General features: G+C 47.2%; 7 protein-coding genes across 7 annotated transcripts; 4 read left to right on the forward strand and 3 right to left on the reverse strand.

Annotated features, from left to right (window-relative positions):
* Positions 1–2,188: 2,188 nt before the first annotated feature.
* On the forward strand, positions 2,189–3,405 carry N7471_008375 (glycoside hydrolase family 18 protein; the record flags this gene model as incomplete). The annotated part of the gene is made up of 5 exons (XM_057281094.1): positions 2,189–2,291; positions 2,357–2,422; positions 2,493–2,506; positions 2,557–2,675; positions 2,724–3,405. The coding sequence occupies 5 exons, from the start codon at positions 2,189–2,191 to the stop codon at positions 3,403–3,405; spliced, it is 984 nt and encodes a 327-aa protein (XP_057135354.1).
* Positions 3,406–4,390: 985 nt separating this feature from the next.
* On the reverse strand, positions 4,391–5,792 carry N7471_008376 (glycoside hydrolase superfamily; the record flags this gene model as incomplete). Its single annotated transcript, XM_057281095.1, has 2 exons — positions 4,391–5,168; positions 5,200–5,792. The coding sequence occupies 2 exons, from the start codon at positions 5,790–5,792 to the stop codon at positions 4,391–4,393; spliced, it is 1,371 nt and encodes a 456-aa protein (XP_057135355.1).
* Positions 5,793–6,874: 1,082 nt separating this feature from the next.
* N7471_008377 (potassium channel family protein) lies at positions 6,875–8,730 on the forward strand (the record flags this gene model as incomplete). Its single annotated transcript, XM_057281096.1, has 3 exons — positions 6,875–6,985; positions 7,036–7,139; positions 7,194–8,730. The coding sequence occupies 3 exons, from the start codon at positions 6,875–6,877 to the stop codon at positions 8,728–8,730; spliced, it is 1,752 nt and encodes a 583-aa protein (XP_057135356.1).
* A 1,976-nt stretch (positions 8,731–10,706) lies between these two features.
* Positions 10,707–12,881, forward strand: N7471_008378 (Phenylalanine ammonia-lyase; the record flags this gene model as incomplete). Its single annotated transcript, XM_057281097.1, has 2 exons — positions 10,707–10,879; positions 10,952–12,881. 2 exons carry the CDS (start codon positions 10,707–10,709, stop codon positions 12,879–12,881), a joined length of 2,103 nt encoding a protein of 700 aa, XP_057135357.1.
* A 209-nt stretch (positions 12,882–13,090) lies between these two features.
* Positions 13,091–14,552, reverse strand: N7471_008379 (uncharacterized protein; the record flags this gene model as incomplete). Its single annotated transcript, XM_057281098.1, has 5 exons — positions 13,091–13,253; positions 13,308–13,834; positions 13,887–13,937; positions 13,988–14,266; positions 14,313–14,552. The coding sequence occupies 5 exons, from the start codon at positions 14,550–14,552 to the stop codon at positions 13,091–13,093; spliced, it is 1,260 nt and encodes a 419-aa protein (XP_057135358.1).
* A 564-nt stretch (positions 14,553–15,116) lies between these two features.
* On the reverse strand, positions 15,117–16,270 carry N7471_008380 (uncharacterized protein; the record flags this gene model as incomplete). The annotated part of the gene is made up of 3 exons (XM_057281099.1): positions 15,117–15,433; positions 15,486–15,562; positions 15,612–16,270. 3 exons carry the CDS (start codon positions 16,268–16,270, stop codon positions 15,117–15,119), a joined length of 1,053 nt encoding a protein of 350 aa, XP_057135359.1.
* Positions 16,271–16,811: 541 nt separating this feature from the next.
* Positions 16,812–19,661, forward strand: N7471_008381 (non-ribosomal peptide synthetase; the record flags this gene model as incomplete). The annotated part of the gene is made up of 1 exon (XM_057281100.1): positions 16,812–19,661. The coding sequence occupies one exon, from the start codon at positions 16,812–16,814 to the stop codon at positions 19,659–19,661; it is 2,850 nt and encodes a 949-aa protein (XP_057135360.1).
* Positions 19,662–20,711: the final 1,050 nt, after the last annotated feature.

The following is a 20,711-nucleotide window of genomic DNA, read 5'->3' on the forward strand; positions in this document are numbered from 1 at the left end:
ACTCTAATTTCAAGCATTTTTATAAGCTAGAAATCGAACCAGTCACTCATAGAATGCCCTTGCTAGCATCAAGCTCCTGATACATCGTGGAGAGAGCAGGAGTAGGAATACAGCAATATCTAGGTACGTAGTATTGGATGACTAGAATCTACATGTAGGAAAGGAAATAGGAGAAGCAACAGAGGGAGATACCTAGAAGGTCGCTTAGACCTTTGATTAACGGTGTAAAGCATGGTCACTTGGGCACCATTTCCTAGGACACTCCAATCGAATATTTTAATATAATAAACCACGCGTCGAAGGCGAAATTTATTAAATAGTAGCGTATAACCGTCCGTAGTAGCGAACTAGAAATATAACGTAAGATATAATAGGATATAAAATATGTTGAAATAGTACACTGAGGGACTATACAGCATGTAAAATAGATGGAGTATTGTTTTGTGCCTAATTCTGCCTCAGGCAGCAGGTCCCACATGGGACAGATCCCGATAGTAGTAGATAGCCAGATAGCTCTCTCTCTCTCTCTCTCTTCTTCCTCTCCGTCCCTTTTGCTCCCAGGTGAATCTACTGTTCTGTTTCTCCATATCTGGATCCCCACTACGTAGATTCTCCATCAAGTATCTCTTGCAAAGATAAATGGGACTATGAGTATAGTACCAGAAATGAAATTGTAAAACTGTCTAATCTCTTCATATATAGAAAGACGCCCATATTTATAGGCTTCTTCTTCTCCCCCTGCAATCTATCAATTTGTAATGGAAATAGAAAGAAACAAGCTGAAAGGGCGGTGATAGCACTGAATGCAGCCTGAATTGAATCACTTCCTGTGATACAACAAGCTGGCGGTTGCATATAGGAATTGGTGGTGTGGACAGCAAATTGCATCGACTAACCTCGATTCCGTAGGACCAACCATACCATACAAAAGTGCATATTACAGTTAGTCATCTATATCCGCGCAGATTGTTGAAACTGCGGGTTTCTGTCATTTTAGTTAGTTAGATATTCCAATATATCTGATTTTGTCCATACGTTATCATACCGCCAGATTTCTGTCAGTATACACCCCCTTTTCACATGTATCATCTGCCGGGGGAAGGAGCATCTCAGAATGATACAGACATGGGTCACAATCGCTAGAGCGGGGTTAATTGGTGAGAGCGGGGGCCGACGAGGAGCGGCCCAGCGCTAGTCTGTTTCATCGGCAGCTATCTGGCCCTTTCTAATATCCTGGGATGTGAAGAAACAAAACGAAAGAAGAGAAAGTAAAATAGACTTAACAGACAAGTTTGTACCCGGGGCTGTAGATGAAATACTCCAGACACAACTACAGCTACTCGAGTCCTTGACCCCGATAGAATAAGAGGGTCTTAGATATCGCATTGCGGGAGGAACAAAAGGGGGCTAAGAAAGATTCCGCGGTCATGCTCAGGGATGTAATGCAACATATCAAATTTAAAGTATGATTGGCGCCATCATTACTACTTTGCAAAGTGACTACGGGCCCCTAATCTCTTCAGCTATTATGTTTCATCGGGATGTCACCCTGAAGATGGAATTTATTGCACAGTTGCATAGACGTGACAGTAGTCATGAGCCTTATCAACTAATCACCATGGTGGAATGATCCTATAATTCCTCTAGTGCCTGATATCAAGCCTCAGTTGATCATGCCTCGATTCATTCCCTCGCATTCATATGTTACATATCATTGGAGTGATAGATTTTATTGGTGGTGTATGCCATTCGAGCGTTGCATTTTGATGGAAGTTCAACGCTGCTTTCCCTGCCCTGAATGAATTCTTTCCATTGCTACTATGCCCGCTAGCTAAGCCTGGAGTGACATGCCCGAAGAAAATACTGACCTTCATTAAATTTTGGTATGCTATGTTCCACGCCGATGCAGCAAGCAGCAAGACCGCAAGGCACTACGGTGTTTTAATGTCACATATCACAAAACGATTAGGCTTTCGTGCCATGTAACTCTACTCAAGCCTCCGGGGGACAAGTGTCTTTAGCATCTTTCATGTAGCTTCTAGCATCCAGGGTTGAATCATATAAATTAAGCATGGCAAACCCTCTGAATCTTTATCACCCATAACGATATAAATCTACCATCAAAACCTTTCCGCTTTCAAAAAGTGTTTTGTGTTACAATTCAATGTTTAATCCATCTCTGTCGATAATGTCCTCCTTATTGAGCATTATGGGCTTTGCCTTGGCTATTGCTCCATTTGTTTTCGCTGGGTTTGATCCTAGCTCGTCTTCAAACATTGCAGTATACTGGGGTACGATTAACCTTCCACATATGAGCAAATGGAATAGGAATGGGGCTGATTTGTTTGGAACTTAGGACAAAACTCGTATGGTCAGGGTAGCGGCTCCTTTGCTCAGCAGAATCTTGCCTACTACTGCTCTAGTAAGTCTTCCGAAGGAAAGTGATATCGGGCGGAGACTACAGCTAAACTCAAACCCCCCTTTGCTTTCAGATACTGATATTGATGTAAGATTCAATATATCTTCGTGATTTACGGGAACTGACGAGCTCGCTAGGTTATCCCTGTTGCATTCATGAACGGCATAACTCCTCCTATTACAAACTTTGCCAACGCGGGAGATAAATGCACCACTTTCCCTGACAACCCAAATCTCCTTAACTGTACTCAGATTTCGTAAGTCGATCCCCGTCACCACTTCCACACTTTCTAACTGTTGCTTAGGAATGACATCAAGACCTGCCAAAAGACCTATGGCAAAACAATCCTCCTATCGCTCGGAGGCGCCACGTATACCCAAGGAGGATGGTCTTCAGCTACGGATGCTCAAAATGCCGCACAAACAGTGTGGAATATGTTCGGACCCTTGACGGGTACCGGAATTGACCGTCCTTTTGGAGACGCTGTCGTTGATGGCTTTGATTTCGATTTTGAGTCAACAGTCAGCAATCTTCCGGCATTCGGTGCTAAGCTTCGCAGCCTAATGGATGCCGCTAGTGGGAAGAAATATTACCTTTCTGCTGCACCCCAATGTGTTTTCCCCGATGCTGCTGATGGTACAACACTGGACGCCGTTGCTTTTGATCTTGTCCTAGTGCAGTTCTACAATAACTGGTGTCAAACGTCGAATTTCCAAGTGGGATCTTCTACTCAGCCCGCTTTCAACTTTGATGTGTGGGATAGCTGGGCCAAGAGCAGCAAAAACCCCAACGTGAAGGTCTTTTTAGGCATTCCAGCTAACACTGGCGCTGCTGGTGCTGGTTATACCAGTGGGTCCCAGCTCAAGGCTGCTATCGCTTATTCTAAGCAGTATAGCAATTTTGGGGGAGTCATGATGTGGGATATGTCGCAGCTTTACGCAAATAGCGGGTTCCTCGATCAGGTTGTCAGTGGTCTCAGTGTCTAGAGCTCTCCGACTACAACCACAGCTACGACTATGACAACATCGAGCTCTGGCCTCAGCCCAAGTGGTGGAACCCTCGTTGCTCAGTGGGGCCAGTGTGGTGGTGATGGATATACTAGCTCTACTCAGTGCCAGCCCCCGTACCAGTGCATCTCCGGTGGTCAGTACTGGTCTTCTTGTCAGTGATAAAAATTCTCGTCGGTCCATAGGTTTCCTTAGCCACCATATATTGCACTGGACTTGGTGGATTTTCAATAGTGATAAACTCGCATTATACCTATATGCTTGAATATATTGACAATGGAACAGCTCATACAAATCAGATAAGGCCACAAGGCTCATTGCAGCATGTGTACTAACACCTCGGCTTCAATATCTATATCTTCATGTACGCCAATGGATAGAATAACTTGATGAACTTTCTAAAACCTTCCGGTCTTTTTGAGGGCCGTATTATCTTTGAAGGATTTGTAATATCAAAGGTGAGAGTCAGAGGATTTAGTGGTGTCTTACCCCCGGCGATATCAGCAATGTGACGAATGCGATGTCGTAGTTGCGCTTGGAGAAAATTTGGGACCCACTGGCGGGTTTCTTGGTGAATACTGAGGAGTCCCCTGGATTGGACTTTCAAGTTCACGTCTGGGGACTTCGTTTGTTCTTGCTACCTCTGCCCACGAGTGGAGATCTCAGAGTGTATGACCGAGCGGAGGCGTAGCTAGTAGGTGTCTACTGTTAGTCCTTCTGAAGGGCCAATATCGGTTATTGAATGAGGACATAGAACTATGTTTTCCATGTTGGAATGTTGTCCTCTTGAAGGTACCACTAGTCTCTATGGAAATTTTGGATTATCGTGAGCAACAGACTATACGGGAAGATCCCGGGGGTTGGAGGACATTAAGTCAGCTTGGAAGCTTTTTATATATGGGAAAGCTATACAGCATAATAAGTACATGGATTCGAATTGAGTCACATTGGTACTTCTAATAGTCTATGCGTTTAGAAGGACCACTGAGCCATGTGGTTGCAGCTCAACTTGACTTTTAGCACGATCAATGCAACCCTTGCTTGAAATCAAAACCGAGAAATTCTCATACTTTCCCAGGGGTACAGTCTGAATTTGATGAGAGAAATTCAACAGCACAACCGCTTCCTGATTTGCTTGGCTCCAGTTGCGCTCATATCCCAGCACCATCTCGCCCGTCTCGGATTCCTCGAGGGCGGTATAGGATCCGTAGACGAAAAGATCAGAGTATTCCTTTCGCAGCGCAATCGTCTGTTTCCAGTAAGCCATGATGCTCTCAGGATCGTCGAGCTGACTGGCAACGTTCCACTCAGTGTGGGCCTTATTGATGGTCATCCATGGCTTTGCATTCGCGACGGTGAAGCCAGCATTGGGCGAACTATCACATTGCATCGGCAGACATCCGTGATCTCTCGACTTCAGTTGCAGCTCCCGGAGGACATCATCCATCTTCCCGGTATTGCCACCTCTAGACTTCAAAACTTCATCATAGTAGTTTCTGCCCTCCACATCGATGTATGCATCCGCCCCGTAGTCTTTACCAAGGTTCGCCATGCCGATCTCTTGGCCCGCAAGCGTGAACGGAGTACCACTCAAAGTCGTCAAGTATGTAGCCAGCATTTTGGCCGCAGTCGAGCGGTGTTCTGGGGCATCGGAAGCATATTGAGATAGCGAACGGCCACTGTCATGATTGTCGAGATAGACGGTGTTCCACCCGTCAAACTTGGGCATCGCAGTTGCGGATCTTCCGAGGGTGGAAGTCATCTCGCTCGTACTTGGCGTTCAGGCCGAAGTCCATATCCACAATATCACCAGTGAAGACCATATTTAGCTCATGTCGGTCATTGGCGACGTATTCGCTAACAGATCTCTCGTCCTTCGTGAAGCCAAGCTCGCCAACCGTCATCACGTCATACTTGTCGAAGACCTCGGTCCTGATCTCGCGGATGTAATCATGCATATTAGGACCGGAAGCAAAGAATTCCGCACCGAACTGGTACGGCTCGTCATTGATAACCTTCGCATCCGGCAGATCTGGGTGCTTGGACATGTCGTCGTGGGTGGCTTTATGCATCTCTGCACTTTCCCAGTTGAGATCGGGCTGGCTGGGTAAAAACAGAGCGAGGTAGTATTGACCAGTATGGTCATCAAAGGCCCATGCACTACCACCGAAGTTATATTTCCAGTTGTTGGGTTCCTTGCGGTTGCCCTGGGCATCGTACTTGGGATCGCGCCAGATGTACCAGTCACGCTTGGGGTTTGTCTTGGTACCGCGGGACTCTTTGAACCAGAGATATTGGTCACTGGTGTGATTGACAACCAGATCCATGAGAATGCGGGTATCATGTGCGTGGAGCCGGTCGATCATAACGAGTACTACTATTTGACCTAGACTTGAGCTATATCCTAGATTATTGCAAGCTGCGAAATATTTCTTGACTATAATGCACAGACTATGATTGATTCCTGATTGTTTCTCCCTCTCTTGCCTCATTGACAGGATACTAACCAGACAAAGCATATACTCCTATGCTAGTGGACTAATATTGCTTTAAAAACCTACTTTCGTATTAGCTAGGGAGTAACCTATAGAAAGTAAGTAATAGTTATCTTCGAAAGGCATTTAAAGCTGCGTATAGTTTGTCTGTTATCCGTTTCCTAAGGTCGCTTAGACTTCCGGGTCTGGCTCTTAAATAAGATAATTAATATTGATAGGTAGTTATTCTAAGCTTCTTTGTCTATTTTTTGACTGAGATAATAATTGAAGGGCAAATTTTTCGAAATGCAAACTCGGTCCATTTCATTCTATCTGCACTTACAATGGAAGCGCCCGCAAGGCTCTATATACAAGCTACGTATGGGAGGACATTCCTGCCAATCATCTTCCCTCGATACGTGCGCTCGTATCCGACCACTAACACAGACTATGTACGTACGTTAGGAGGATTCTAAGATTCCCGAGGTCAAGTCCGATATGAGTCAGGTGGTCAGGTGTCTCCCTAGGTCAGCTTCTCGGGTAGACTACACTACCTAGTGACATCATACGCCAGTGACAAACGTTTTTTTTTTCACACATAATTATATCTCATCACATTTATTAGCTTGATCAAGATGTGCTGACAGTTAGTTCGGGAGCCCAAATATTGTCAAATCACTAGATCTGCAAAATATATCTTTCAATCAGAGAATTATTTCGAATGATTCCGCTGTCAAGGGACAACTATACGAGGTTCCAAATGAACCTATCCTCTCGTCATATAATAGTATATTCCCCCGTTCTCCTTCCCATGGTACTGTGAAATCGTAATATCAGTACGTTTTACCTTGAGCATCCGATCGCAATATTGAACTTATCAGTCCAACCTACCCGTTCCAGAGAACCTTTCCTCATATAATGATTCTGTTGAGCTGCCATCATTCATTCTCTTCTGCCAATAACATCCATCTTATATGGCTCCCTGGAAGGCGACGGCTGATGGTAAGGAGCACAGGGTCTCTGAGAGCCATGATAAGGATTCTCGGAAGCGATGGCTATTTGTGACCGCGCTTCCTGTCATTGCGGTAGGTCCTATAGAGTAACCTGTGTCATTCCTATGCCTGACTCTGAACAGGGCACGCTGTGTGTCATGGCGATGATGTTTAACATCTGTGCGCTTTCGAGTGAGTGGCAGCAGCCTGTCCAGACCGATGGGCGGCGGATCTCTCTTCCAGCCTGGTAAGTTGTCTAGGCCTAGACATGAAAAGAGACATCTTGACATATCTGCTTCAGGATGATCGCCCTACAAGCCGTCTCCTTCGTGATTGCGGCCTCCGTATATATCAGCTACCTGCTGCTGATGCGGCGTCATGATCAACAAGTCACCTTTTTCTGGGTCAGTGTCCTGGGCTGGCTGATAGCTGCAGCCCTCTTGTTCAGCGTCATTGGGGTCACCGTACAGCAACACCGCCGCCTAGCATCACAACCCCGGTCTGAATATACACAAGCCTTCTATTACGGCGTCTTCGCAGCCACACTGTATGCGCTAGTGGCCCTCCTGCTGGCGTTATATGTGGTGGGCGCGCACCAGATCCAGCTCAGTCGCCGTAACAGCCGCCGAGTGCAGCGGATAGACGTTTTGCTGCGGTCGCTCTGGTTGGCGATTGTGTTGCTCGTCGGCGCGGCTATCTACCGAGCAGTAGAGGGCTGGTCGCTGCTGGACGCGCTGTATTTTGCCGACTACACTATCCTCACTATTGGCATCGGCAATCTTGTGCCCATCACACATCTTGGGCGTAGCCTTCTATTTCCCTACGCCGCCACCGGGATAATTGCGCTGGGTCTGATGGTCAGCGCCATGATGTCCTTCACCCACGACATGCACGAAATGAAGTTGCACCTGAAGATGACCCAGATGCGCGAGAAGTGGGAGCAGCGCGCAATTTCCGAAGGACAGGAGCTGCCATTGCCCCGAGGCGCGCAGGTGCGCGAGTTTCACCACACCAAGACACATTTCCATAATATGATGCATCGTAGAGACCTGATTATTTTCCTGCTATCCTGGTTAGTGCTTTGGTTTATCAGTGCTGCTATTTTCTGCGTATCTGAAAAGGAGCAGGACTGGTCCTACTTCGTCGCCCTCTACTTCACCTACACCTCCCTCACTACCATCGGCTACGGCGACTTCTATCCCACCAGCAGCCTGGGCAAAGCCTTTTTCGTCTTCTGGTCCCTGCTCGCTCTGCCTATTCTAACTAATCTTGTTACTGCCATGGGTGAGATCCTACATCAAGTCCTGGTATTCTGCTCGGCCACCATTTGGAAACACTGCGTTGCCGTCGCCAGTATGGTGCACAGGTATTACATTTCATCCCATGGAGAAGACAACAAGAGCACACATCAACCAAATTCCCATGGTGCCCACTTGACTCCATCGCTGCCCAGCACCGAGGTGGAGAGTACGGACCGTCCAACGCCCTCCGCCCCCCAGTCCATTCAAGATGGCGGGGTATCGCAGAGCCTGCTCCACCTCCTGATCGTCGAGGAAATGGAATGGCTGACTACTATTCTTCGAGATGGTTTGCAAAGTGAAGATCTCGGGGTCATTTGGTCTAGGATTGTGCCGCTACTGCATTCAGATGAGCAGGACATCGGTCCTCTCGAACCCCAATGGCTTACTGCATCGTCGCCAACATCACATCTTCACGAACAGATGATGAGGCAACTCGATCTCCACCACCAACCTCAGGAAAGAAACACTGAAATCCTCTGGATGCTGACATTTTTGATCCATAAGCTGCGTGCCGATTTGGGGGTGGATAGATCGTGAGAAGGAACAATCTATAACAGTGTGTATAAGCAGGCGTAGTTTTGACATGTTGTGATCTCGATTGGCCAGTGGGACTAATAGCTGGCGATCTGGCAAGTGATAAGCCAGTTCTAAAAAAAAGAATTCCACTCGGAAGATACCCGGTAGGAGTGTAAGACTAGTATACGGTTATTTCACGCGATCGGCTACCTCGTGGCGTAGGCTAAGTCTTAGGATATATATGTTGAATTACCACTATCAAGCTAGACTAACGCAGCATGCATTTGTTTGTTTTTATAGAGAAATGGAAGTATGTAATTAAGTGAGGAAATCTTAAACTGTCTATCGATTCATACATGGAAAAGTGGGTACATTTATACCCGGCTCGCAGAATCTCCTTTTACATTGGCGATTCCATAGCTAGATTTCGATGATTCTCCATGTTTCTCAGTCACGTTCATGGTTTGAATTCTAGATGATAGCAAACATATATGCAGAATCCTCGTAAATACTTCGGCAGTTGAAACAGCCTCTATCGCCCGAACGGTCAAACCGACGGAATCATGACACATCTCAACAATATGTACTTATGATCTCTGGATAAGAATACCCATAAACCCGATCAATCGCTTTACTAGTACGCCCTAAGGCCTCCCGATTAAAACTAGTTTATTCTAACAGACTTTCGTCTAGCAAGGGTCTGTAATTTTAGTAAAAGTCTAAAGACGAATGATCAGGCACATGGTCTGAGATCTTGCGAGCTGCATGGACCTTAAAGATAGGTATAGTGTCGACACTAGTATATACAAAGTGAGCTACAACGCCTATGTGAAAACACCACGATTTTTCGATTCCAGGCCACGCCATATTATGGCCATTCCATCGTCACGGCCATTTACGCCATATCGGATGTTGTAGGGAAATTGATATTATTGGCTATATAAACCAAGAGCTGACCGCTACGGTAGAGGTCTATATAGGTTTAGTCTTTCAGCCCCTTTGGTTTAGCGCTCTTTGTCCTTGTGCGTCTCGTGCGTGGTTCTATAAATACAAGGCACCTTTCTAGTGATTTTCTGGTCGAAGAGATAGACTTCTGATCTGGCATCAGCCGAGGGATGTTTCAATTAGTCTTTGCTGATTTGGCATTATTGCACTCTCTGCGCCTTTTTATGCTAAAAGCCCATGAGAAGCAGGCTCTTAGATAGTCTTTATAGCAATGTGAGCGGACCGTTGTAGGGTACTGTATGTGATCAATACTTGACACCATGGCATGAGCACAAAGATCTCTCTTGACTCCCACTAGCCTATTTTATTTATAGGAGTACTAATCATCTTATTCCACTTTTACTAAAGAGCTTCTAAATTTACCATCCCCCTATCCAGTGCCGCTTTGGTTTCTATCGATATAGCAGTATTGCTGAATGGGCCCAGTTGAGACCTATCTACATCCAGTTAGCTGTTTTCTTGATATTCTACTGCACCTGTAGCTGCATAGAAGATATAAAAAGCTCGAAGGGGTTTCAAACTTACTCTTGAATTTACTAATGATGACTGTAGCATATTGCCATATGCATTTAAATGGTACCGCCTTCTCCACCCTCGTACAAGGAATGAGGATACTTCCGCACTTTGGCCCCCACGTGTTATTGTGTAAACAAGGTGCTCTTTTGAGGGGCGCTAATGTTTTAAGACCTGTTCACCTTGTTTTCCACTTGATGAAATTAAAATTAAAATCTCGCAGTTTTCGAATCATTCCTAGGATAACGCTAGTTCTCAGAGAAATTATAGATACTGTAGTGACTGATTGTGTATCTGGAGAGAGGGGCTGGGCATGCACTGCCTAGGGCGAATTACCAGAGGGAGGGGTGACCAATTTTAATCTAAGCCTGCCCCTCCCTTGGCGTGGTTGCTTTGAATCTCTTTGATTGCTATTCACCTCATTCAATGCTCGACTAAGTCCACTCCTGAATTGTTTCCCACTGGACTATCTTGCGACCATGGGCGAAGCATCCCCGCAGTATCAGAACGGGGACAACCATCCTCGAGGATTGGGGTACATCAGCTCGGTTCTCGATTCATGTACCCAGCTGGACGAGATTGTCCATTCGGGCCGGAACATCGTACTTGATGGGCATTCGCTGGACTTAAGTTCAGTCGTTGCGATCAGCTTGTATGTGAATTCCTCGCTCCGTCTTCTTCGGTAAGACATGTACTTGAATTGGACACTAACAAGCAAACTAAGGCATAAAATTGCGGCCGACATCACCGACAGCCAAACTGTGCTTTCTCAATTGGAACGCAGTGTAGATCTACTCGCGGAAAAGCTTGAAAACGGGGAAGTGATATATGGAGTGACTACTGGATTCGGAGGGAGCGCCGACACTCGCACAAACGACTATGCCGCCCTCCAGCAGGCATTGATCCAGCACCACCATTCCGCCGTGGTTCTGCCTGGAGACCGAGAATCCGGAGCAGGCTCAACGCGCCTAGGATTTTTGAAAAGTCATGCGATGCCTATTCCCATTGTTAAGGCGGCTATGTTAATTCGCTGCAATTCCTTGCTGCGAGCACATTCGGCCGTTCGCATCCAGGTTATTCGAAATATTCTTGCTCTCCTCGCTCACGATATGACACCAGTGGTACCGCTGCGAGGAAGTATTTCCGCTTGTGGGGACCTCACACCTTTGGCGTACATCTGCGGGGCGATTGAAGGGAATCCTGATATAGCGATGAATTGCGGGGAGGGCCAGAATCATCGAATCATCCCGGCCAGCCAGGCTCTCCAGGAAGCAGGGTTGACCCCGCTTGAATTTGGGCCAAAGGAAGGCCTGGGTCTTTTGAACGGAACTGCATTCAGTTCCGGTGCAGCCACTCTAGTTCTGTTCGAGGCAAACCAGCTGGCCATTTTGTCGAAGTTGCTGACCGCGATGGGGACAGAGGCTTTGCTGGGATCGCGATACAACTATCATCCGTTCATCGCCGAGGCTCGACCTCATCCAGGCCAACTAGAGTCAGCCGCGTTTATTTTTGAATGCTTAGCTGGTTCTAAACTGGTGCGTGGCGCGGATCCCGATGGTGAAGGCCTGGCGCAAGACCGGTATGCGCTACGCACATCGACGCAGTGGATCGGTCCACAGCTAGAGAACCTCGCACTCGCACTTGAACAAGTCCAGACGGAACTAAATTCTACCACAGACAACCCACTCCTGGATCTTGCCGAGGAGCGGGTTCACCACGGAGGAAACTTCCAAGCAGCAGCGATAACATCGGCAATGGAGAAAACCATGGGCGCGATGCAGATGCTAGGCAAAATGATCTTCTCGCAATGCTCGGAGATTCTCAACCCGATGCTTAATAAAGGACTGCCACCAAATCTCAGCGCTGACGATCCGAGCCTTTCGTTTGCGTTTAAAGGCGTTGATATCAACATGGCTTCATATATGTCTGAACTGGCATATCTTAACCACCCGGTCAGCAACCATGTGCAGTCTGCAGAGATGCACAATCAAAGCCTGAACTCTCTGGCTTTGATAGCCGCTCGGTATGCAGGCGACACTGTCGAACTCCTGGCGCTAATGTCTGCGACATACCTGTACGTTCTGTGCCAGGCCTTGGATCTTCGTGCTATGCATCTTGAGTTTGTGTCTCAAGCTCGCAAGGACGTAGATAATGCGAATGCGCAGCTGTTTCAGTCGAGCGGCGCGGGTGCCCAGCTCTCACACAGCCAAGAAATCATCTGGAAAGAACTTATGAGCCACTGGGAGAGAAACAGCACTAGTGATCTGCACAAACGGAGCCAAGTTACTGCCACTGATTCCTTGGGTGCCGTCCTCGATCTTCTGGGTGACCAGGTCGTTGGGAAAGAACTTCGACAATGGAAGAGTAACGTTGCCAATATTTTGGAGACGAGGTACGGAGCAAACCGAAAACTCTTCTTCCAGAGCAAATCGGCCGCACCGTATCTCTGTAATTCATCACAGAAGCTCTATGGGTTCGTGCGTCAGAGCATTGGGGTGGCCATGCATCGGGGTCTGGTGGATCATCCAGCCTATGACTCTGGCGAAAAAATTGTCAAAGAATCAATCGGGTCGAATATCGGCAAGATATATGCGGCTTTACGAGCCGGCGAGTTTCGTGAGGTTATTCTGGGCTGCTGTGACATTCCTCGGTAGGGGCCCGCCTAAAGGAGTTTAAGGGACCTGTCACTGTCATGTGTTGTGTGAGTATTAGGCATATCATCAAGAGAACTTAATTCCCGGCTATTTTCATCTCATGTGGCTACAATAGATCTGATTTTGATGGGTCCCTCTTGTTTCGTTGACCTCTTGAAATTTGCTTGGTAGATTCTCCAACGCCACTGTCTTCTTGAATTCTTCGCATATCAGCCCTCCCAGGTCACCTCCATAATGGAGAGATATGATTTAGATGGCTGGGATATTTTCGTAACTTTAAATCGCAAGTCTGTATCTCTAAAAAGAGATTTCCAATCATCTGGTGTGCGCTCTTGAGCGTTCTGTAAACCAAGCATGTACATATCGTAGTCCCTGGTTCTTTTTATCAGTATAGTCCCATAGCCCCAATAAATATAAAGCTCGTACCGTGCTTCACGCTCTTTCAAGTAATGTGCCTCTCCATAGCCGGGAATGATGCGATCATTTAGTATGACCTTGGCCCCGGGCTTCAAAGCTGGTATCAAAGCCTGCAGGATCTTCCGCGCGTATTTATTGGACCAGTCGTGCAGTACATGACGCAATAAATAAACATCAGCACCATGTACCGGTTGGCTTTCGAAAAAGTCATGGGTTTGGAAGCGGATACGATCCTTGAGGTTAACCGGCAAAGCTTGTTCTGCCTGAGAAATCACCTCGGGGCGATCTTGTACAATGCACTGAACTGTGGGGCAGTGATCCGCGAGTGCATGGGCGATATGGCCGATGCCACCGCCTACATCGACGACCGTGATATCTCCAGATCCGAACGGGAAGTGATCTAGTAGATACTGCGGGGAGTAGCCAGGTAGCTGAGCGTGCCAACTCATGGCTGTAGTAAAGATCTTCGCGCGTTCAGGCATGTTGGCGAGGGCTTGGAAGACCGGGAGATCAGTGCCATTTTGTATACTCCATCCCTGCTGCTATTAGCTAACTTGCATTACATAGTTTGTCACTGGAATGGTTTACGCTATGTTGTGGCTCTTCAGAGTCATTGTTTTGCGATACAGCTTCGGCAATCTGGGATATCAGCTTGGTATGAACAGGAGCTGGGTATACTTGTCGCATACTTTAAGGGCACCGGGCATGGTCTCGCCAAGTCCGACCAGCATCCAAGAACGCATACCCTCATTCTCCGATAGAATACGGGAGCCAGCTGTGTGGATGAAAAAATCACGCTTTTCTTGGAAGAAGACATGATAGGTGGCGGCATGAGACATCAATCGGCGAACAATATTCTCATTGCGATTAACGCGCTGTGCTAGATCTTTGATGGTAGTTCCCTCACTCGGAAAATTCTCAAAGATCTTCAGGCGAACCAATGCCAATATACTCAAAGAAGGGTTACGCTAAAGAGGTTAGTCAGTTTGAATAGTGTAATTTCCTTTTACTCACCAATTCAGGGCTACCCAAGAGTGCTGGATCGGTTAAGAGATCACGTAGCTCATCTAGTAAGCCCAGGAGCTTAATGCGTGCGGCCAGGGCATTTGAATCCGGCGCATCGGTCTGCAGCACAGCGGGTAATCCATGTTCGAAAGAAGGCTCGGGGATTCCCTGCGAAGACAGATCGCCTGCTAGGCTGCGAACAACCTCAGCAATTTCGGTGGCGCGACTGGTGAGGTTTGCACGGTCCATTGAGAGTAATGGTGAGGTATATGTTGAAATTAAATTTGCGAATAGCGCTTTCAAAGGAAACCATCACTTCTTAAGGGATAGCACTTGCAGCAAGTACTTCGGCCGTAAACCTACCATATTTTTAGCTGCTCGCTTATACAGGTATGGCATGGTTCTTTCGGAACGATGAGCGCAACAGATGTAACTCCTCTTCTTGGCTTTTGGGGCCCGCCCCCAGCCAAGCCCAGAACCCCTCAATTGAAAACGCGCTATTGTACGCCATCTGCAACGTGACGAAAAGACACTAGGGTTTTTATCTACGTTTGGCATGTGTCATCTTTCAAGACAGGGATTATACTAGAATGTTGGGGGCCGAAGGATTTTTGTTGCATCGTCGTCGCCCTGGTCGGCCTGAAGTTCCACGTTAGCGTGAGATTTGAGAAAAACAAGAACTAATGCTTTCTACAATGACTTAAGTACCAAACAAAAACAGTATTGTATTGAATACAGTATAGCATATTTACATTTGATCTAACGTGACTGGAGAGAATCAAGAGAAGCAAAGAAAAGAGAGAATGTCGAGTATTAAGAGAAACTTGCGGGCTTAGCTAGCTTTCCTCCATTATTCCTGTCAAAACTGAGAGAGGATGAGGCATCTTCTTTGAGTTGTCGCCCGAGCGAGGTCATTTCCACTTCAAGTTGGTCGTCGGGGTCCTTGTGCTGCTTGTTGGAATTGATTGAGTAATATTGATTGCTCTTGAAGTGTGAGCCGTTTGAGGAGGAGCGCGTCTTCTTGAGACTCGTGCAGGCCTGGAAGAAGGCAGGTATGAAGGGCAAAAGGCCGACCATCAAAACGAAATCGTTCTCAATACGATTCCAAATGCCGAGTTGGGCACAGAGGTCTGTCAAGTTTAGCGTCAAGACTGGTAAGTGTCAGCTGGGAGAGACGCTTACAGATGAGATCCAAGGGACCTGGACCCGCAAGCAAAAATGTCATATAATAGAGCTTGATCACAGAAAAAGCGAAAGCTCTGCTTGGATTAGTTTGGAGTTGTGAGCAAAGGAGATGTTTTTACTTACACCAGCCCCAAGCTCATAAGTCCAATTGTACTGACTTTTTTCCAGCGGGCCATTTGCAGCTTCCAAACCACAATGGCTGGATAAACGGAGAAGGCAATGTTGATAAATGAGGAGATACCGCATAATACGCAGGCGTAGGTGATCTGGATCGAGCGAGGCCAGCACTTGGCCGTGGGATATTTGTAGGGATTCCATTGTCCGGCCACCGGGTTACACATTACCCAGGTTATTATGAAGCCAACAACTCCCAGTACGTTAATTGTCACGCAAAGACTCCAGATGACAATCCGGAGCCAGAGTGCCGGTCGAAATAGGCGAATAAGTAGAATAGCGACGCAGACTTTCGGAAGCTCTATGCTTAAAAATGACCAGTTGTTACTCAGGATCGCCCAGAAAGCAGCCCTGGGGACGGTAGCCGGTAGATTAGTGTCGTCGAGACCCTTCGCGGCATTCAGCGCTACCTGAAAAATGGCTGCTTGCACGATAGCAAAACTCCAAGAAAGGGTTAACATGAGGTCTTCCCAGTAAGACTTTTGAGTTGTATGTCGCAACTGTGCAAATATGCGCATGAAGAATAGCACAGTGCTGATTGCTGCGAACGGCCATGTTACCGCAGAGGCAACAATGGCGATGTGGTCGATTTGCTCATCAGTAGCCATGGTTGGAGTTGCTCAAAGAGGAGATGGCAGTCATGATAGGAATAAGGGGGATCTTTGATTCTTGGATAGCCTAAACGGAGGGATTCGTGAACTTTGATTTATTCTCTTAGTCGACATGTGTACGGCTAAATGGCGCCTAGGATGATGTTTGCCTGGCCCCTTGCAGGCGTAATATGTAATAATGCATGATGCATGTAAGCGATGTAACCAACTTTGCTTAAGCGTGTTCCAAGACTGGGTCCGGCCCCCAAAAGGCGGAATAATATGAAAGTCGATGTAACCAATTGAACATCTACATGCACAGGTAGTAAATTGGGGCTTGCGATATTGAATCCAAGCTCGGTGTCAAATCCGGCGCTAATTATCTGTAACGATAGCTGGATAATAGTATAGGGCCAAACAAGCCGATGCCGGTCTATGCCTCTGTTTCCCATGATAATCCTTTCTTCAATTGCTCCTTTCGTCAATTTCTTCTTTCGTCAATTGCTCATTTTACTTCTCGTTCCGTTTTTCATCTATTAAAGCGCCAAGGACATCAAATATGGATCCTATCCTAAAATTCAATATCAGATCTCTTCTAGATCAAGTAGCCGCTTTGTCCGCTGGAATTATTGCCTACCCTGAAGGCGACCGAACTCATCCGGTAAAGCTCAGCTATGCCAAGCTGCGCAATCAGGCATTACAGAGAGCATCCTGGCTACGAAGACGTGCAGAATTTCGCCCCGGGGGTGTCATCCTTGTCCATTTCCAGCGTCATTTGGATAATATCACATGGTTCTGGGCAACCATCCTAGCTGGCAGTGTGCCAGCCCTATCTCCTCCTTTGGTTAGCACGAGCGAGGGCCGTAAAGCCCATTTCAAACATTTACACAATATGTTGCAAGATCCTTTGCTGCTCAGTCGTCGGGATTTACTTACAGACTCGTTTGGGGAGAACGAAATTCTACGTACTGTAGCAGTGGAGGAATTTGAAGATTCTGGCCTCAAAGACACGGAATCGGACAGTGCTACCTACAGCCAGATCAATGGAGATGGTAAGGGTCATGCCAACGACAGCGATGTTGCTGTCCTCATGCTCACTTCTGGGAGCTCTGGCAATTGCAAGGCCGTGTGCCTGACGCACCAGCAAATGTTTGCCTCGATTCGTGGAAAATTGGCGGTGATGCCAGTTAGCGATGGCAGTTCCGTGCTCAATTGGATTGGTCTAGATCACGTTGCCAGCCTGATGGAAACGCATCTTCTTTCTATGTACGCGGGAGTCGACCAGATTCATATCCAGGCACCCGAGGTTCTCAGCAATCCACTGCTATTCCTGCGGTTGCTATCCAAGCACAAAGTTTGCATGACCTTCGCGCCGGACTTTTTCCTGCGCAAGCTTCTAGTGATGTTGGATACGACATCCAAAGAGGCTAAGCAAGAATTCAATCTCGGCAAACTACTCTATTTGGTTTCGGGTGGAGAGCCTAACAATGTCGATACTGGTTCGCGAGTTACAAGGCATTTACAAAGCCTGGGAGCTTCACCATCAAACCTCATCACTCCGGGTTTTGGCATGACTGAAATTTGTGCGGGAGCCATTTACAATCGCAATTTCCCTGATATCGATATCAAGGCGCAACGCGAAGCTGGTGCCCTTGGCTCCAGCATTCCAGGCATCGAGATACGGATAGCGCCGATTGACGCAAACGAGCCCAGCCCTGGACCCCAGTCCAATGGCGTGAACAGTGGCGCAGCCAATGACGCCGGTATACTGGAAGTACGTGGACCTGTCGTGTTCTCAAGATACTTCAACAATGACGAGGCTACCAAGGCCGCCTTCACGGAGGATGGATGGTTTCGGACAGGAGATCTTGGTACAATTGATGCAGAGGGCCAGCTAAAGCTGGCAGGTCGACTCAAAGAGCTGATCAACATTAATTCTGTCAAATTTCTACCATATGAGATTGAAGGTGCTATTGAACAAGCACGTATTCCAGGAGTGGCCCCTTCGTTTGTTGTGTGTTTCTCCCACAAGAAATCTAACACCAGCCCCGAGGAAATTTATGTCGTATATCAACACGATTTCGCAAGTGATGATATTGAGGCCCGTATGTCGACGCTGCACACGCTGATGCGCACTGTTATTCTGTTTACATCCGCACGGCCACGAGTTCTGCCCTTGCCACCTGGTCGCCTGGAAAAGACAACCCTAGGAAAGCTATCGCGGCCGAAAATTCAAAATGCGTTGGCAGAAGGGAAATACAAGGACCAGGAAATCTTGAACGATCGGGTACTACAAGCATATCGAGAGTCGCACTTCTCCGGGCCTAGCAATGATATTGAGCATAAACTTGTCGCGGTTTTCAAGGAGACGCTCGGACTCGACAAGGACGTTGATATTGATATGCCGATTCTAGACACTGGAATCACTTCAGTGGATTTGATTCGATTGAAGAGAGCTGTTGAGGTGGATTTCGGGATTGAAGATATTCCCATGATCACCATCATGACCAACACAACCATTCGATCCCTAGCAGCGGCTGTCCAGAAGCTGAAGGCCTCAGATCTCACTAGTGTGTATCAGCCAGTTGTCACACTACAACCACACGGATCCAAGACGCCTTTGTGGCTGTTCCATCCGGGAGTCGGCGAGATTCTAGTCTTCCTCGCGTTAGCTCAGCATTTCCCGGACCGGCCCATCTATGCAATGCGACCACGCGGCTTCAACCCGGGCGAGGAAACCTTCCAGGATCTAGATGACCTCCATGCCACATACTACGATGCCCTGAAGCAAAAACAGCCTAGTGGGCCCTACGCCTTAGCAGGATATTCATATGGTGGCATGGTCGCCTTTGAACTCGCAAAGAAGATTGAAGCAGCTGGTGATGAAGTAAAGTTCATAGGTAGCTTCGACCTACCACCATACATCAAGCATGTCATGAGGCGACTAGACTGGACAGGGTGTCTTTTACACGTTGCATTTTTCTGTGACCTCTTTTCAGAAGACCGTGCTGATGAATTGGCACCTGAGATATGCCCCTTGCCTAAGTCAGAGCAGCTGGCACGAGTGATGGCCGAAGCGAACCCAGTCCGTAGGGCTGAGTTGGGAATAACACTTGTATCGCTGGATACCTGGACTGAAGTGACTTTCTCCCTTGCAAATATCGGCCGTAACTACGATCCATCCGGTACAGTCTCTTGTATGGATGTTTTCTTCTGTGATCCGTTACGAGGCGTGGCAGCATCGAGGGAAGAGTATCGCTACACACAGCTGAACCGTTGGGAGGAGTTTGTGAGCAATGATCTCAAGTTCCATGAGGTGGATGGCCAGCATTATACGATGATCTCCCCAGAACGTGTACCAAAGTTTCAACAGAGGTTGAAAAACGTGCTTTCTGCGAGGGGCCTCTAACCACATAGTGGTTGCTTGAATTATAAGTCACAACTTATTTGTCTCCTTCGGCTGAGCAAATTCGAAGAGCTATGCTGATCCGTTTGATATAAATTATCTATGTCAGTCATTTCATTCAAGGAAATGGGAAGTATTTCAATAAGATTCTGCGTATTATGTTTAATTGCATTTTGGCGATGGGTGTTTTCTTCATCGTGTGTCAATGATGGAGAATAGGGGTTTAATTTTGCTTCTAAGATTGCTTATCTGCATTGTGCAGCGGCGGAAGAGCTGCTTTCGCAGTTGCTCCATCTCGAGAATAAGTCCTTCAATGGATAAACTTGAATTTACAACGTCACGTAACCCGAGTGGACATTATACTAGGTCATAGTGAGGATTTCAATCAACAATGTGACTGTGTACGAAGCGAATTGGCAAAAGAAGAAAAATATGAGCTATGACCGAGTCGCAGTACTCTTCAGTCTTTTCTATGGCCATAAACCAGAGCTAAAAAGTAAACTTAGGTAGAATTAATAAATTAATTAATTGGAAATAAGTTAATTTAAGTCGATCAGATATCGTTATCTACGCTAAGATCTCACCTTCAACCTTATTTGTAAACCCGTTATACTTTATACGCCCGGACAACCATGCACAATCGTGGCGTTCATTGGGCTCCATTGACTTACTATCATCCGCCCCCAAAGCGCGCAGCATAAAGGCGCGTACATAGATACGCAGCGCGATGATAATGGAGTCAAACGCAATGAACCCAACGCCCACGCCAAAGATAGCCGCATGTCGATTCTCGGAAACATTGCCAAGAGGCGCCGTGTTCTGGGCGACATTCACCTTCGACGCGTGGTGCAGTGACAAGGAGCGAGTACCGCCAGAGGCGTCAACAGGCTAAGTATGTGACACCATGAACGACAAACTGCCTAAGGCAGAAGTCCTCGCAGACGGCAAAAGCAATGTAATCCTTGTCTACTTTCGGCCAAGGGGTTCGACTAACGGCTAACGACAAGACTGAGGGGTTGGTTGCCACAGAGGGCACGTTCTGCACCTAACGGC

This window comes from Penicillium samsonianum (genome assembly GCF_028829775.1).
Source record: "Penicillium samsonianum strain IBT 33392 chromosome Unknown utg000004l_segment0_segment0, whole genome shotgun sequence".
NCBI classification, from domain to species: Eukaryota; Fungi; Ascomycota; class Eurotiomycetes; order Eurotiales; family Aspergillaceae; genus Penicillium; species Penicillium samsonianum.